The sequence below is a fragment of the Moschus berezovskii genome, chromosome 2 (assembly GCF_049115385.1).
Source record: "Moschus berezovskii isolate FMDL1 chromosome 2, NW_MosBer_1.0, whole genome shotgun sequence".
Taxonomy (NCBI): Eukaryota; Metazoa; Chordata; class Mammalia; order Artiodactyla; family Moschidae; genus Moschus; species Moschus berezovskii.
In genome coordinates this window covers 29,346,165-29,363,506 of record NC_142461.1, presented here as the reverse complement: position 1 = coordinate 29,363,506, position 17,342 = coordinate 29,346,165, and the positions used below count along the sequence as shown (strand labels likewise).

The following is a 17,342-nucleotide window of genomic DNA, read 5'->3' as shown; positions in this document are numbered from 1 at the left end:
TGTTAGAGATGAGAGAAAGAAGACAGTGAGAATAGATTTATCTGGACTTAGGTTCAGCCCCCTCATCTTTCTCAGCACCCACTCCTGAATGTGCTTTTTTCCCTGCGGCTTGGCCCGCTGTCTGAGCTTCAGACCTGGTATCCAGCTTCTATTTGATGACTCCTGCTTGTTGTTTCAGAGGCATCTTACATCTAGATGGCATCTAGATTGGCATCCAAGACCAAATTCTTTACAACCTATTTGTCCCCCTAGTGTATCTCACTTCAGCAAATGGCACCTACATATTCCCAGTAGTTCAAAGTAGGAACCAATACATTTTCCTCCATCCCCTTCTCTTACTTCCCAGATCTAATCCCCAGCAAGTCCCAGTGGTTCTGTCTTCAAAATGTAGATTAAATCTGTTCATTGACTCTGTTTCGGCTGCCTTTTTGCAGGTCCCGGCCACCACCTGTCATCATCTTACGAATGAAAGGAGAAGCTTGGCTGCAGCTGTGGAGGTACAACTGTGGTTGGAGATACAAGTTGGTCTTCTCCTTTGTCCACATTCCACTGTCTGTGTTCAGTGTCACAGGGGAGTGGTCTGGTCTCTCTGGAAAGCTCTCCAGGAAGCATATGAGTTTTTGCTTGTCTTTTTGAGGGTCTGGGCTTCTTGGTGAGGCTTCTGGGAAGCCAATGGGTAGAGGGGTTGTATAAGGAAGTAAGCAGAGCCTGGGGCCATGAGACCCTCTCTCGGGTCTCAGTCAGTTCAGTTCAGTTCAGTCGCTCAGTCGTGTCCGACTCTCCGCGACCCCATGAATCACAGCACGCCAGGCCTCCCTGTCCATCACCAACTCCCGGAGTTCACTCAAACTCATGTCCACAGAGTCGGTGATGCCATCCAGCCATCTCATTCTCCGTCGTCCCCTTCTCCTCCCGCCCCCAACCTTTCCCAGCATCAGAGTCTTTTCCAGTGAGTCAACTCGTCGCATGAGGTGGCCAAAGTATTGCAGTTTCAGCTTTAGCATCAGTCCCTCCAATGAACATCCAGGATTGATCTCCTCTAGAATGGACTGGTTGGATCTCCTTCTCGGGTCTAGGAAGCCCTTTTATCTTGCTTCAGGCTGAGTAGCTGGAGGCCCCTGCCCAGAAACACAAGGGCTTCTAAATGACGATTAGAAATTTCAGAGCTGTGAAATGTTTGGAAAAATTCTATATCTCCCTCTGGGAGATTTCCAGCATACATTTTCAGAATGAAGGAACCTGGTTCCCTCCAATTAATAAAGACAATTCTGTAACTTCATGAGGATTCACTTTCTAGCATTTCAGCCTCCTGAAAGATGTCCTTTTTGGAGCAGTGACAACAACCAAAGATGTGACCAACAACCATTAGTAAGCAGGTGTATTGAAACCAGTTTATCAGGTCATGTCCGGCATTTAAAAAGTGGAACAGAATAAAAAAGAAAACATCAGAGCACTCAGCATGTAGTGGTGTATGTATTGATTGGTGATACTTTTGTTTCAGTTGGATATGTATGTATGAACTGGGTTTTCCAAAATATACTATGGTTCATGGTCAAGTTTGAAAAACCCTGTCAGAGGAAGGAACCCCCTGCTTTTGCATGGGAATGGGGCCTGGCAAAGAGCTTAGCACCAGTGCCTAGAAACTGAAGCCTTTCGCCTTGGGTCTCTCCCAGTTGCCCAATCTTGAGGTTCAATCTGCAACCCCACCTCTTTGAGTGAGGACAGGGGCCTTGTCATCCTATCATGGGCTGATGCAGACACACAGAGAACAACACTTAAGCATCCTGGTGACCAGGACAAGGTAGACCACTGACCTGCCTCGGGGGCAATGTGTCGCCGATGGGGACAGGGATGAACTGATGGCTGGTGGAGGTGAAGTGCACATACTTCTGCTCCAGCTTCACCGTCACACCTATGAAATTGAGCTGGAAATAGAAAGCCCATGAGTAGTATCCTTCCCGTGGAGGAACTGAAGTACCTAGTGGAGAGATGTGGACCCCAGTTTCCTGGGGAACAGTACTCCCTGTGCCGCTCTCCAGGCTTTCCAGGACAGGACAAGGGCAGGACCTCACCAGGATCTCCCGGCCATGGGACACCTTGAAGAGCACCGGGAGGCGATCAGTGCCGATGAACAGATGGCTGGAAGGGAGGAGACAGTCCAGGATGATTTACTGAACCTTGGTGTGGGTGGAAGAACACAGGGTCATGGCACGCTTCTGGCTTTGGGCTGACTACGTGGAAATCCCTGAGCTGGGATGGGGCAAGAGGAAAATTAAACCTCCCCTGAAGGTGGGAAGGCAACACCTTCTCAGGGTGGTGGCCACTCAGGGTGCCCTGGAGTCACACAGTGTAAGGCCAGGCTCCCCCAGGAGTTGGGGGAATGGGGGTCTTCAGGACTGGAAGGGTGGGGTGAGCGGTGGGGGCAGCACCTGTATTTGAGCTCCACCATCTGCTCTTGCCCGGGACTCAGGCTCCCAGCCTTGGGGCTGATGGAGAAAATGCAATTGTCCTGCACGCGCATCTGGTGCAGCTCGTTGTAGTCAAACTCTACCTGCTCTGCCCAGAGCTCCAGGTCGATCTGCTGGTCACTCGGGAAGAGGAAGGCCCTGGGGGAGGGGTGCAAAACAGAAGGGGTGGAGTAGCCTCTCGGTCAGACCAGAGGCAGGAACTCTGAGCCCCAGGTGGGATGCATGGAGGCCTCCTCTATTACCTTCCCCTCTTCTCCCCCATTAGGCAAGCTGTCCCATGCAAGGCTGAGCAAACACTGAGGTTGTGGATTCTCATTTCATAATGGCCCCTAAACCTAGGAACAGAAGCAGTGACTAAATGGAGAATGGAAATTGGGGTTCCCATTGTGGGTACCAGGGGTCAAGGGGCTGCTTGTATATGTGGCCACTTTGAGCTTGGCAATGACCCTGCAGGGGTCTGTGTGACAAAGTGCTTAGGAAGGGCCATTTGAGGCACCTAGGAATGTCAGCAGCACCAACAAGGGGGCCCCAAGAAGACTGGCACTTTTGAGTCTAAAGCAAAGCTAGGCATAGAATCAGTGCCCCTGTGATGCCAGATGTTCCAGTAAAGCAGATATTGCATTCTAAAAGGTGCAAAAATAAGTGATAAAGGGGTCCCAAGATCACAATCTGAAAAGAAGGCTCCATCCACTCTCAGAGGGATGAACTGGCCTCAAACTGGGCAGAGTATATGGACAGGGAATAGCCAGAAGCAGGGGAAAAATGGGCATCACACTGAAGAGACTCAAGGAGAGTCTCGGGAAAATGCAAATCAAAATTCCCTCAAATCAGTCTTAAGTATTTTCACATCTGAATCATGAAAAATGGTTACATTCAATGCTGGTAAGTTTAGGAAGGACAGACATCCTCAAATACAGGGAGAGAAGGAATTGCTCCCACCTTTTGTTGCAGGAATTTTGATAGCATCTTTTAGAATAGAAAGTGCATAGAATAGAAAATGCCCTTTGACTCAGAAATTCTATTTGGGGGAATTAACTTGCAGGAGTAAAAATGTAATCACGCATGCAGGCAGGCACACACACATGCCCACACACACACACAAGGATGTTTATTACAACTTTGTTAGTGATGGCAAAAAAACATTAAAAAGCACTGGGAACAACTAGTGTCATCTGAAAGGAGTGGTTTAAAAACGTAAAGGCTTCCCTGACAGTCCAGTGGTTAAGACTCCACACCTCCAGTGCAAGGGACACGGGTTCAATCCTGGCTCAAGGAGCTAAGATCCCACATGCCATGTGGCATGGTCAAACAATTAAAAAAAATTTTAATACCAAGAATTGAAAAATTAACAAACAAAATAGACATTAGGGCCATTCATATTACAGGAGATTATGCAACTATTAAAATGAATGAGTTACATTTCTATATACTGATCTTTATTGATCTAAAAATGAATGTTACTGACATAAGGCTGAGTGACAATGTTATTGTTATAATGCTGAACATAGAGTAATACATGTAACATCATGCTCTTATTATAATAAAAAGTGAAAGAGTAACTGTGTCCATGTGGCCATGCCTGGTACCAGTGCTGAAAGTAGAAGCACATACCAAGCCCACCAGGGCCGACTGGAGAGGGAGCTGGGGGGGGGTGCGGTTCTTACTTTTCTTCCATCACCCTTGTGTCATTGGACTTGTTACCGTTACTTGTTACTTGCTTCTGTCATTTTAGCTGCAGGATATTGATCTGCAGCAAAACTGGCGACCTTGCTACTTCAGGTTTGTCCGCAGTTTCCCTCTCGGCTCTCACCCCAACTCCGCCCACATAATCCCTGCCAGTCCTCTGGTGTGGGCCCCCAACTTGGGACTGTGGAAACCTACCAGCCTGTCCCCCTGCCTCGAACCGCTAATCCTCCTCAGAAGGAGAATTACATGCCCACCAGAAGACTCCAAGGCCCTGCCCACGTCCTTGTCAACGTTGTAGCCACGCTGTGCCTTTTTCTCTTACCCATGTCTGCACCAGGCCCTCTGTCTAGAAGGCTCTCCGAAGGCTCTCTGCCTCTGCTCCGTGGCCTACAGGTCTAGGTTTCTCCAGGAAGCACTTCTGAGGTGCACACACCCTCCCACCACTTCTAAATCCGAGAGAAGTAGCTCTCGACACTGCACGAGGGTCTTTCCCAGCATGTCACCCACCACGCACCACAAGGCCCGTCTGCCCACCTGGAGGACAGGGCCTAGGCTCGTCTGCTTTTCTATTCTGAGCTCCGGGCCTGAGGCCTGCACCTAGGAAGCCCCAGTCCACGTTTGGCCAATGGTTTACCGAATGAGTGAGGGAACAGACGACGTTAACTTGTGTACCTGGCACCTGTGAGGGATCACCCTTTAAACGCATGGCCCAACAGCTCCCTGGGCCAAGTGCAGAGGCAACAGGGGAGGCTTGGGGGGGGCATGGCAGCAGCATGACTCCCAGCTACCCCCAAGTGTTCCTCCCAGACCCACTTGGGGTTCTCCGTCCTGCCTGCTGCTGCCTCCAGGCCAAGTCCACACTCCCTGTTTCTTACTGATCTTGGCAGGAATAAAACCTTCGGTCTGTTCCTTATGAGTTTAGCAGAGACTCGGCTAGAACTTTCAAAAATAGCCTTCTCAGAAACTGAAAGGAAACACAATAACACAAAAAGCCGAGGAGAGTCAACTGTTCCTAGGAAGGTTCCCTGCGTTTGGAATCTAGGAAGAATCACGGACTGCCTTCCTGAACCTCAGACGATCTCCCGATGGACGGGCCTGGCTCAGTGGGTACTCTGCCTGGCTTTCCTCCTGCCCGATTTCCAGCCACCTGGACCCTCTCCACTGAGAGTGAGAGCTGGCATGCTTTTGCACAAACACACACGCACACACAGTCCACCAAAATACACTCTTCCACACCAGGACAGCGGCCAACGCCGCTTCTCCTGCCCCCACTGCCGAGCCCTGTAGGGCCTTGGCTCCTGGCCACTCAAACAGCTCAATGAATGGCTGACGCAGCGCTCCAGTCAGGCCCTGGGCCTTCCCCACCAGCCATAACCTGCCAAGCTTCCCAGTCACTCAGGGCCAGGAGCCCTTAGTTACTCACAGTCCCAGCCCTTCTCAGACAGAAGCTGTTTAATGAACCTGCTCCCCCTCCTTCACCACAGGGAGGGACAGGACGACCCACAGAGTAAGGGGCGGCCGCTGCACTGGGGACAATACAGCCCCCCCAGTCTCACCCACAGGCACCCCAAGGCTCTTGAGATCACAGATGCGTATGTCCACTCTCATCCACCCACTGCCACACCCAGCCTGGGCCCCTGGCTCTCTTCCCACCCCTCCCAAGCCTGACCCAGATGGGGACACTTCTTTCTCACCTCCATCTAGCCAAGCAAAGTTGGAAGTCATCAAAAGGAAGTTATACTGGGAAATGAAGGCACGTGGCAGAGGCAGGAGGAAAGAAAGAAATGGCGCTGGCACGGAGACAGGATGCTAACTGGGCACCATTTCGGGGCCCCCGTGGGAGTTAAGCCAAGCACAGGAGGGGCTCAGTGTGGCGGACTCCGGTCTCCAGGCCTGGGCCCCATGTGACCGGGAAGCGCAGCTGCTCCGTGTCCAGCGCCGACTCTTCCTGCAGCCCCATGTGGCTTTGCTCAGCTCAGCCATCTATCCCTGACACTGGCGCTGTGGCAGCAGAGCCTGCCAGAGACCCTCAACTTGCCCATGCAGGCCCGGCCCCCACTGGCCTGGGGCTCTGTTGGGGCTGCCCCAGAATCTAGCTCAGTGCTCAGGGCACACTGTAGCTTCTTGCTGACTAACCTGTGTAGGTGGGGGCTCTGGACCTGGACAGATCTGGGTGGGAACTGGCTCTGCCTCTAACGGTTGAGAGCTCTTGGCTGAGTCCTTAGCCTTCCATCTGTGAGACAGTCAGCGGAGGATTTTTTCTCAGGGTTGGTGTGAGGCTTGGAGAAGAGGGTCCTAGTGGCCAGCTGTGGCACATGCATGGTGGCTACTTCTCACTCGCTAAGCTATGACGATGCCCCTACCTGTCTCAGCAGTAAAGAATCGGCCTGCCAATGCAGGAGATGGGGGTTCCGTCCCTAGGTGGGGAAGATCTCCTGGAGAAGGAAATTGCAACTCGCTCAAGTATGTGTGTCCAGGAAATCCCATGGTCAGAGAAACCTGGTGGGCTACAGGCCACGGGATCGCAAAGGAGTCAGACACAGCTTAGTGACTAAACAACTGCCAGTCTCCATCAGGGTGAGTCTACCACCTCTGAGCCTATGGACATGACTCAGCCAGATCTGATGTCCCATTGGACGACCCTAGTCCTCCCTTGGCGTCTACATCCAATCGATACGCAGGGTCGGGGGCGCACTTCATGGACACCAGGCGGCAAGGGCTGCAACCAGCAAGAGAACACCTCCAGCCTCTGTCCCCCAGCACCCCACTCCGTACCAGTCCAGGGGCACCACGCCGCTGTTCTTCAGGGCCAGGAGCACCACGGAGGGCGGAGCATCTATCGGTGCCGCCCCAAAATTAAAATTGAGCTTCAGAGCGGTAAAGACAGGAGGGATCTGGCTGGTGCTGTGTGGAGCAGAGAAATGGTCTGGGACAGGGTTGGGGACAGGCTGGAGTCCTTCCAGGGGTGGCTGGCTTGGCACCTGTCTCCCCACAGCGGGGAGCTGGAGAATTTGGGACTCAGGCACAGGGGTGGGTCAAGCATTTGACACCTCAAGTCAATCTCAGCCTTCTCTAGGCCCCACCAAGGATGGGCAGGCATTGGTGGGGGCAGATAGGGAGCCCCTTCTTGGACAGGGCCTGGTGCTGGGAGCATGAGTGGAACATTGCTCCAAGAACATTCCCAGACAGGCTCTGCCTCTCCCCCAGGCCCACCTCACCTGTGCCGGGTGGGCACCTTGTAGGTGAGTTCCCAGGGGGTGGGGTCACGCTCCAAGTAACTGTTGAGGAGGTCCAGGGAGAATAGGTGCCACAGGTGCTTCCGGGTGATGCCCTCGGCGCTGCCCATGGAGCAGATATCCAGGATGGAGAGGAGGGGGTACACGGCAGTCAGGGACACGTGGCACAGCTCCTGCTTCTCCCCAGCCTTGTTATCTGTGGGGGTGTGGGAGAGAGGGGTGGGCTCACCTCCCAGCTCCCCTGGGGAGGGGAGTACACACGGTGGGTGCAGGGGTCCCAGGCAACCTGCCCCAGGACCCTAGTCAGGAGCAGACTCCAGGGACACTTCCAGCAACAGCCAAACCTTATCTGATACTTTATATGTGAATCAAGCACTGTCCTAACTTACATGCCACGCAGTGCAGCCAAAAAATTAAAAAGAATTTTTTGGTTGCATCATGTGGCATGTGGGATCTTAGTTCCCCGACCAGGGATCGAACCGGGTGCCCCCTGCAGTGGAAGCGCAAAGCTTTAGGGAAGGCCCCAAAATTAACCCTTTCAACACACACAATTCAGTGATTTTTTTTCCTATATTCAGAGTTGCACAACCGTCATCACTGATTTTAGAACATTTTCAGGCCTCCCAAAACAAACCTAGCACTAAGTAGCTGTCACTCTCCATTCACCCCTCTCCCCACCCCTGGCAACCACTCATCTACTTTCTGTCTCTAGATTTTCCTATTTTTGGTATTTCACATAAACAGAATCATACAATGTGTGGCTTTTGGTGACTGCCTTCTTTCACTTGGCATGTTTTCGAGGTTTGCCCATGTGGTAACATGTATCTGTACTTTATTTTTTTTTGCTGGTGCACCATTATTATCCCCATTTTACTGATGTGGAAACTGAGGCATAGGGAAGTTAAACAACTTTGCTGAGGTTACATGGCTAATAAGTGCTGGGGACAGGATCCAATTCCAGGGAGCCCACACTCTCAGCCAGTCACTCTGCTGTGCTCCCCTGACTATGCTGTCCTGGACTCCCACCAGGTGGCCCCGGGCCGGCTGGTAACAACCTCATTTTATGAGGGAGGAAGCTGAGACCCAAGGCAGCTGAGGAGTTACCCAAGATCCCTCAATAGGTAAACACAGTGCCCAACTCTTCACACCGAGTCCTCCACAGCCCAGGCACGCATATGTGGACACCCACACAGGCAAATGTGGTTGGTATGAAACATATACACTAGACACCCAAAAGCACATCCTAGCACGTTCACATCCATCCCACCAGCTCTATCTGGACCCTTGGCATCCTCCCATCCCAAGTCCTGCTCACACAGCCCTCCGCCTTTCCTCCCTGACCCTGACATCCCTGCCAGATGGCCCAGGTACCTCTGTGGGAGACGAGAGCATAACTGATGGTCCAGGAGTATTGGGACCGGTGTTTGGGACTGGCAGTCAGGCAGACAGCGTCCTGGGACCGGGGCGGCATGCTCCCCTCAGTGCGGTCCAGCTGCAGAGCTGCTCAGGGGTGGCCGGGTAGGGTCAGGAGCAGAGGAGGTCCCCAGTGCAGCCTAGAGAGGCCCAGCCTTTCCTCTCACCCAGTCCCAGACACTCTCCCCTGGGCCAGCAGAGCTCTGGTTAGAGAGCAGGCTCTGAGCCAGGAAATGGGAAGCAGAGAGCTTCCTCCAGACCAAGACAGTGGGGACCAGTCTTGGGGTCACTGGCACCTGCTAAGCAGTTTGCTCCACCCAGCTGCCCTGGGAGATAGGCACCACCAGTAGCCCCATTTTACAGATGAGGGAACTGAGGCTCAGAGAGGACAATCACCCTCTAACCCCACACATCTAGCAAGTGGAAGCACCAAGTTTCAAGCCCTGTCCTCAAACCATGGTCCGGTTAACCAGTGTTAACCCGTGCCCCTCACTCCTGCCCCAGGGGCCCAGTCCTGCCCAGGCCTGAGTACCGAGGGGGCCATTTTCGACAGCCTTGGGGTTGCTCTGTTCCAGGAAGAGGCGGTAGTGGAGGGTGCAGTTGCCATCATTCATGAGCACCAGCATCCTGGTCTGCTTGCCATTCACCAGCATGTTGCCAAAGTCCAGCTCCTTTTCCTGTGCCTAAGGGCCAGAGTCAGCCAGCCCAGGGTGGGGGATCCCCCAGGCCCACAGTCCCATCTGTTGCCCCCTACTCTGGCCTCAGAGGGTCCCCAAAGAGCGGATCCAGCAGGGACAGCCAGGCGGCCAAAAGACTGCCGTCCCCTGCCTTCGTGGGTCAGGTACTCTGGGGCCTTCCCTCCCATCTGGGCCCTGCCCCTCCTCCCTATCCCCTCCCCGCACCCCCCAGGGTCCTCCCACTCACGGACAGGCTGCTGGTGATGCCCGTGCCCACCAGCCGGAGCATGTAGTGGGTGGTGGTGGAGGGCTTGGTGTTTGGGGGCAGGCCGGCTTCCCAGACCCACATCCCCACTCGGAACAGGTACTTGGTCTCCTCTAGAGGGCTGAAGGTCCAGGTCAGCGTCTGGGGGTCACAGACATTATCCCTACGTGGGGGTCTCTGAGAAACCCCGCCCAGATCTTGGATGTCTGAGGTCCCACTGCAGAACATCAAGCTATGGAAAACCTTTCTAAATGTGTCCCTGAGCCAGGCACATACACACATCGTGTACTCTGTCATCTCCCTCGGGCCTTCAATCACTTATCCCCGGAGGAAAGTGGTATTATTTTAGTGTCTCATTGTCTGATGAGAAACTGGAGATGCAGAGAAGCAGGGTAACTCCCCCAAGGTCACACAGCTGATGAGGACACTTGGTGGGAGCTGGGGATGTGAACTCTTGAGGCTGGACTCCAGAGTCTGTGTGGTCTCTCGCCTTACAGAGTACTAGCCCTGGGCTCTAAGAGACACCGTGTGTTTGTGGTTCTCAGTTCAAGCTTGGCCTCCTTGACTAGGAAACCCTAAACCAGGGCTGGGGCTCTGCTAGTTTGGGTCTCACCTGTGCCCCCCTCCAAGGACCTACCGCTTTGACCTCCAGAAGCTCCCTTTCTCACTCCTTAATGATAGCCACCCATTAGCCCCAAATCCAGCTGCTCCGCGCCACCTCCCAGCTTTGGGGGACTGAGGATGGAGGATGGGCTTGCCCCTGGGCACTGACATCAGAAACCCGGGTTTAAGTCCCAGCTCCGCACATCTTAATTCACAGTCTTAGTAAATAGTTTTCCCCCAACCCAAGTCTCAATTCTTCTTTGTAAAATTGGGGTGAAGATGATGGGAACAGTCAGACCTATGCATAAGGCTGGAAGAAATGACTGTGGCTTGGATGGAGGGGTGAGCCTGGCCCCACAGAGATGTGAGTAAGAGATGATGGTGAAGGTGCGGATGATGGGTATCCTTCCCTCCTGCCCGGCACTCACAAGGCTCTCGTTGGGCTGGATAATCCCTCTGGCAGGCTGGACAGCCAGCATCTTTCGGTGCTGCTGGGAGACCCTCCACTCAAATTCCAGGGGCAGACGGGAGGGGTTTCGGAAGGTGAAGAGGCTGGTGGAAGAGCAGCCCACCCAGGTGGGCTTGAAAAAGACGCTTTTATAGGTGTCCAGCTTCAGCTGCAGCGGCTCCTCGCGGCTCTGCATGGTCACCTCCTGGGGCCAGTGAAGGGAGGACAGTGCCCCGACATCGCCCTGTGGCCCTGGCTCCCCCAAAGATCACAGGTGGGCAGCTTCTCTCCCTCGGAGAGAGCAGCAAAAGGTGCCCCACCCTGGGCCCTGGGTACAGGCAGGTTCTGTCGAAGGCAGAGTACGTACGTAGTGACTGATCAGGAGATGGTTCTTGAAAAGAAGTCAGGGACCAAAAAAGGATGTACAGACCATTTTATTGGCCAGATGTGAGTCTATAAACCTCAGACTTTTTTCCTGGCCTGGCCCCAAACACCCTTCTACCATCTGTAGTCATGAGTCTTGGGTTGCCCTCACTCCTTCCTTGGGGACCTTTGCACCCCTTTCTCTTGCTCCAGATCCTGTAAGTGGACAGGCAGGGTCCTGGGGAGAGCTGTTCCTAGACATGGCCCAGGGATCCTCTCCCTGCCGTGCCACTGCCTGGATGGGGAGCAGCCCCTGAGCTATTTTAGGGGAGCTTTAAAGGCCAGTCCCAGAAAGCGGCTTTGAAAAGGGAAGCCCCAGACTCTGGCCCCCTCCCAAGGATCCAGTCCCTACCTCCACCACCTACCTTGAGATACTGGGGGCAGGAATTGAACTGCAGGTAGAAAACGTGCTGCTTCCAAGAGCTGCCCTTAGGGTAGGTATAGGTGAGGAGGATCTTGTGGGCCCCAGGGCCCAGGAGGCCCGAGCGGGGCCTCAGGGAGATGTCCAAACTGCTTTTGGGGTCCAGGCTGTAGGTGAGCAGCATGGAGCCTTTGTTGACGAGGAGCAGGCTGCGGTAGGAGGGTTCGCTGGGGGACACTGCAGGAAAGAACTGGGGTGCGAGAGAGGAGGGGCCCAGGCTCAGATCTGCGCACCTTCCCCAGCCCCACCCCCGACACATACTCCAGGTGGTCTGTGTGGGCATGGGTGAAGCCGTCTCCCAGGAGGCCCAAGATGTCCTCGCACAACCTGGTCAGTGCCCTGGGGGCAAGGAATGGAGGGAAACAACTCAGGCTCCCCCAAATGCTTCTGATTTCCAGAGACCTGGGAATGATGACTCTCTCAGGGCAGGGTTAAGCTAAAGGGCCAGCCTTGAGACACTTGCTGGGCTCTATGATCCCTGAGGGCATGGGCTCATGGCCTGGGAGGTCCTATTCCCAGCAGGCACTTGATTAACATGAAAACAGAGGAGCTGGAGACTTTAAAGCTGAGCGTGAGAGGGCCGGGGAACTATTTCAGATGAAGCAGGCCAGAGCCAGTGGTCCAAGCCCCAGACTCTTTGCAGTCCCACCGCAGTGGTCCAGGAGACAGTCCTTCAAGATGGGTGCAGAGCCCCAGGGGCTGGTTGTGGGGAGGTTGGGATGGCCAGGGAGAGCATTGGATGTGCTTGTGAGGCCACCAGAGATGGGAGAGGGATCTGCAGGCCACGGCAGAGCCAAGCCCCCTGTCCTACCTCCCACTGCAGCTGGGGCCACACTCACCTTGGGGGCATCCAGGGTGTATTGGGGGATGTGGTGCTCCAAGCCAGGGCAATAGCTGTGGCCTTGCACCCGGAGCGTCAAGCACCAGGACGGGCACACAGTGCAGTCCTCTTCGATGTTGTTGTAGCTTCGCAGGACCTGTGGGACGACCACACCCATGACCACGGTGTCTGACCTGGTGGGGCACCCCAGACTGCCCCCTGTACTGCAGGAACCCTACATGGGGTCCAGGGGGAGGGGGTCCCTGGGAAGACGGTGGGGGAACCACAGCCATAGCAGCCCCTCCCGCTGTGCACCAGGCCCCGCATTGAACACACAGCACCAAGCAGTCAGCAAACACGCTCTCTAATCCTCCCAGCAGGACGAGGGTGGGGCTGGGATGTGAAAGCAGCATTCATCCTGTAGGAATGTGCCCAGAGAGCACTGGCCAATAGAAACAGAAGGCAAGCCGCAAGTGTGAGCCGCAAACATCATTTTAAATGTTCTAGTAGCCACATCGACAAGGTAAAACACGTAAAATTTATTTCAACAATATATTTTATTTAACTTGAGTAGATCCAAAATTGTATTGTTTCAACGTTATATATGTATGTATATATACATATACCTACATATACATATACGTGTGTGCATGCTTAGTCACTTAGTCGTGTCGGACTCTTTGAGACCCCAGGACTGTAGCCCACCAGGCTCCTTTGTCCATGGGGTTTTTCAGGCACGAATACTAGAGTGGGTTGCCATTTCCTCCTTCAGGGCAATCTTTCTGACTCAGGGATTGAACCCACTTCTCTACGTCTCCTACATTGGCAGGCAGGTTCTTTACCACTAGCACCACTTTGGAAGCCCATATATATCTGTGTGTGTATGTATTCTTGCTGTTCAGTTGCCCAGTCATGTCCGACTTTTTTCGACCCCCCTGGACTGTAGCACTCTAGGCCTTCCTGTCCCTCACCATCTCCCAAAGTTTGCCCAAGTTCACTGCATTGGTGATGCCATCATACATATACATATATATATGTATATGATGCATATAGATGGTGGCATTGGGCTTCCCAGGTGGCTCAGTGTGTAAAGCATCCACCTGCAATGCAGGAGAAGCAGGCGGATGTGAGTTCAATTCTCGGGTCGGGAAGATCCCCTGGAGGAGAGCATGGCAACCCACCAGTATTCTCGCCTGGAGAATCCCATGGAGAGAGGAGCCTGGTGGACTACAGTCCATGGGGTCAGAAAACGTCAGACACGACTGAAGTGACTGAGCACGCATGCGTGCACATGATGGCATCACCATATATGGTGCATATATATGAGGCAGGAGGCATTTTGCATACTTTTTGTGCTAAGTCCCAGAAATCAGTGTCTCTTCCCTTTACAGCGTGTCGGTTTGGACTAGACACAGTTCAAGTACTCAGTGGCCACACGTGGCTGGTGGTTGGCATATCGGACAGCTTAGGACTTCAACCTGTAGCCTAAAAGTCTGATGTGCTCAGCCAAGCCAGATGTCCACAGCGTCATTCCTACAAACTTCCGAGTTCCTGCACAGCCAAGATATTACAACAGAGGCAACTAAAGACTCAGCTTTGGAAAAACTTCTCAAAAGTTTGGATATGCTCCCAAGTTTATAGATGAAAAGACAGCTCAGGGGTCTGTACCGTAAGGGAAGAGCCCAAGGTCACAGAGCTGGTAAGGGACTCTGATCTGGACTGCACAGCTCTGCTCTTCCCTGAGCCCCAGCACCCGACCACTGGGCGAGAGCAGCAAGGTGGGCAGAGCAGAGAAGGAGGGAAAGGGGAGGATGGCCTGGAAATGAGAAGGGAGTGACACGTCTGAGGCTGAGAGGCTGGACTGACCACCTGGTCAAGGGAAGATGGATGAGAAACCCCTTCCTGCTGCTACTGCTGCTAAGTCACTTCAGTCGTGTCCAACTCTGTGTGACCCCATAGACGGCAGCCCACCAGGCTCCCCCGTCCCTGGGATTCTCCAGGCAAGAACACTGGAGTGGGTTGCCATTTCCTTCTCCAATGTGTGAAAGTGAAAAGTGAAAGTGAAGTCGCTCAGTCATGTCCGACCCTTAGCGACCCCACAGACTACAGCCAACCAGGCTCCTCCATCCATGGGATTTTCTAGGCAATAGTACCGGAGTGGCTTGCCATTGCCTTCCTACATGCATGTAATTACCGGGTGCCCCAGGCTCTGTCCCCGCCAGGACCTAGTTCCTGCCCTCGGCTCTTCCAGAAGGACCACTTTCTACCTCAAGGACAAGCGAGAGGTCAGGAGCCCCCCAGCCAGGAGGCCCAGGGAACTACGTGTGCCAGAATTTTCCAAAGGGCTTGAGCCCCACTGATCTCTCCCTCCAGAGAGGGTGGTAGGCACACGTGAGGGAGACATAATCAGCTGGGCCAAGAAGCCCCTCAGCCAAGGCAGGCCATGAGCCTGGGAGAAAGATAGACCACCAAGGAGACAAGGAAAGGAGGGAGCAGAGCCCGGCACAGAGAGGACGGGTCCTACCTCACCCCACCCTCCCCTCCGACCCCACACCCTGCCGTTCAGCCTCCAGGGCAGAGAATCCACCTTCCCCTGTCCTGTCTGCCCACACACACCTTATAGACAGCGAAGGCTTCAAGCTCCACTGCGTACAGGCCGTTAGGGTGAGGTGGCTGGAAGTGCAGGCGCAGGGCTGTGGATTTGAGAGGGGGCACATCGCAGGTATCTGGGGTCACCCAGAAGGGGCAGTCAGCCCTGCGTGTCCAGGCCACAGTGATCTTGCCGTTGGTGTGGTTCATCAGGCACAGGGGGACGGGGCTGGGGTCCTTGGGCCTGGGGCAGGCACCGAAATCCACCTCGATGGGCTCAATGCTGATGGGCGGGGGAAAGATGGCCACATCATTGGTGCCATCGAAGAAGTACTCAGTCATTGGGGGGATGAGGGGATACTGTGGGGCCGGTATGTCCTCCGAGTCCTGTGTGGGGAGAGATGGGTGGGTGGGGGCCAGTTCTCCAGCCGCTGCCCCTCATCTCTGTGCTCCTTTCTGGAAAAGGCTACAAGAGCTCTGCACATGTCACACCCCTGGACTACGAACGATGCTCACGGCGCTGCGGAGCGCGGACTGCCCAAGAATTGCTAGCGAAGGTGGGTGTGTGAACCTGGGAGGGTGGACGGTCCCCCAGGGTCCCAGAGGGACACATCGAACCTCGATGGGGATCATCAGGGCACCGTTCGTATCCTGCTCCAGCTTCCTCTCCCTCAGCATGGTGCCCAGGATGTCGGGCGGGTAGAGCGTCAGGCCCCGTGCCAGGTGCGTGCGGTGCCATGTGAGGTGCTGAGGCCGGAGGATGGCTGGCTTAGTGCTCTCCGAGTGGCATGTCCCAATCAGGTCCAGGAACAGTGGGTCCTATGACATTTTGTCTGTGTGAGGCTAGATTTCAGCCTCCTCTCGCCACCCTGGCCAGAGACCGGCTTCGTCAGGGCACAGTGTGTGCCACCTGGTCCAGGGGCCCGGGTGGGGGTTGTCACCTCAAGGCTCTCTGCCCTGCATGTGCTACGTGGGGTGAGGGCCGAAGTCCCGGGCTGGCAGCAGTGAGGGCAAGACTGGCCTGCCCACCTGGCTCGCAGCGAGCCTCCGCATGCCCCTAGCCAAGCTCTGGCTCCAAAAGCCAGGCTGGGGGCCCTGCGGGAGAAAGTCCTGCAAGTTCCAGAATACAGGTGACTGAGCACTGAGCCCTGTCCTCATGTCTGGGCCTCGGATTGGCCTCTCCAGCTCCTAGGGGAGCCCCTCCTGGCCCCTCCCCGACAGCTCACCTGGTGGTGGATGAGACAGGCCACCCGCCGGCAGTAGATGATGGGTTGAGTGGGCTGGAAGACACAGTACAGGGTCACGCGGGCCTTGCCCACCAGGGTCCCAAAGGCAGGTCTGATGCTGAAGACGCTCTCCTGACAGTCGATGTCAAAGTGGAAGTAGGCCGTACAGTCCGACTTGTTCTCCATCCACAGGGACTGCTCTGAGCGGGTCCCGAGGCTGACCCAGCTGAAGTCCACACAGTGGCGCTGCAGCGACAGCTCAGGACCTGAGTGGAGGAGGCGGGTGGGGGGAGGGAGGTCGCTGTGAGTGGGCCTGGCTCCCTGGGTGGGTCTCCAAGGGTCCCACTGATGGGAGGTGGTGCTGCCTGGAGACAGAAGATTGGCCTGGAAAGGCTTGGCCCCCCCAGTGGCCTGCGCAGACTGCCAGGTCGGGTAGCAGAGGGGTGGCGGTGGGGGGGCGGGTGTTGGGAGGAGGGGAGTTGGGGGGGTGAGTATGGGAACAGTACCTCCAGGTGACCTTAACTGAGTCCTAGCTGAGCCCACCAGGGGGCAGCAGACACCCAGGCTGAGGGGAAGGAGGCCCCGGGCATCTAGGAGCAGACGCTTGTCAGTGGTAAGCAGGGAGGGGCTCCTGTCTCTGGAGGCAGTGCAGTGACCTGGGAATGCTAGTACCTCTACAGAAACCAACGACTTTGAGCAAGATCTGGGAGGCACAGCCAGAGGGCACAATGGACAAGTAGTCCATGGTCCTGACGTCCAAGGTCTCAGGGTGGAAGAACACCGACACAAATTTCTTCCCTCCAGGGGGCACAACGCCATGGGCCGTGGGGCACGAGAAGGCCTGGTCTTTGACCAGCATGTCTGGGGCCACTTCGATCCTGAAGGGGGCGCTCACCTGTGGGGCCAGGAAGGGTCCGGTTACAGGGTGGGGTGGTCGGTCATCACCAAGGTGCCCAGCTGAAGCCCTGCCTCTGTCTCAGTCATCAGCTTGATTGTGGAGCAAGGCTGCCTCGGCCCAGAGGAGGGGAGGGACTGAGCCGTGTGCCCTGCACTGGGACTGCCCAGAG

General features: G+C 55.0%; 1 protein-coding gene across 1 annotated transcript in view; it reads right to left on the bottom strand.

Moving 5' to 3' along the window:
• Positions 1-17,342, bottom strand: part of CFAP65 (cilia and flagella associated protein 65) — a 40,293-nt gene that overhangs the window by 12,695 nt on the left and 10,256 nt on the right. Inside the window, exons 7-21 of the mRNA XM_055398789.2 lie at positions 16,948-17,170; positions 16,276-16,541; positions 15,668-15,868; positions 15,077-15,436; positions 12,480-12,617; positions 11,585-11,830; positions 10,777-11,001; positions 9,728-9,886; positions 9,336-9,486; positions 8,762-8,890; positions 7,373-7,586; positions 6,930-7,058; positions 2,430-2,606; positions 2,073-2,139; positions 1,815-1,925 (exon numbers count right to left, since the gene is read on the bottom strand). Coding sequence (XP_055254764.2) covers positions 1,815-1,925; positions 2,073-2,139; positions 2,430-2,606; positions 6,930-7,058; positions 7,373-7,586; positions 8,762-8,890; positions 9,336-9,486; positions 9,728-9,886; positions 10,777-11,001; positions 11,585-11,830; positions 12,480-12,617; positions 15,077-15,436; positions 15,668-15,868; positions 16,276-16,541; positions 16,948-17,170 — 2,796 coding nt within the window. The remainder of the gene's footprint in view (positions 1-1,814; positions 1,926-2,072; positions 2,140-2,429; positions 2,607-6,929; positions 7,059-7,372; positions 7,587-8,761; positions 8,891-9,335; positions 9,487-9,727; positions 9,887-10,776; positions 11,002-11,584; positions 11,831-12,479; positions 12,618-15,076; positions 15,437-15,667; positions 15,869-16,275; positions 16,542-16,947; positions 17,171-17,342) is intronic.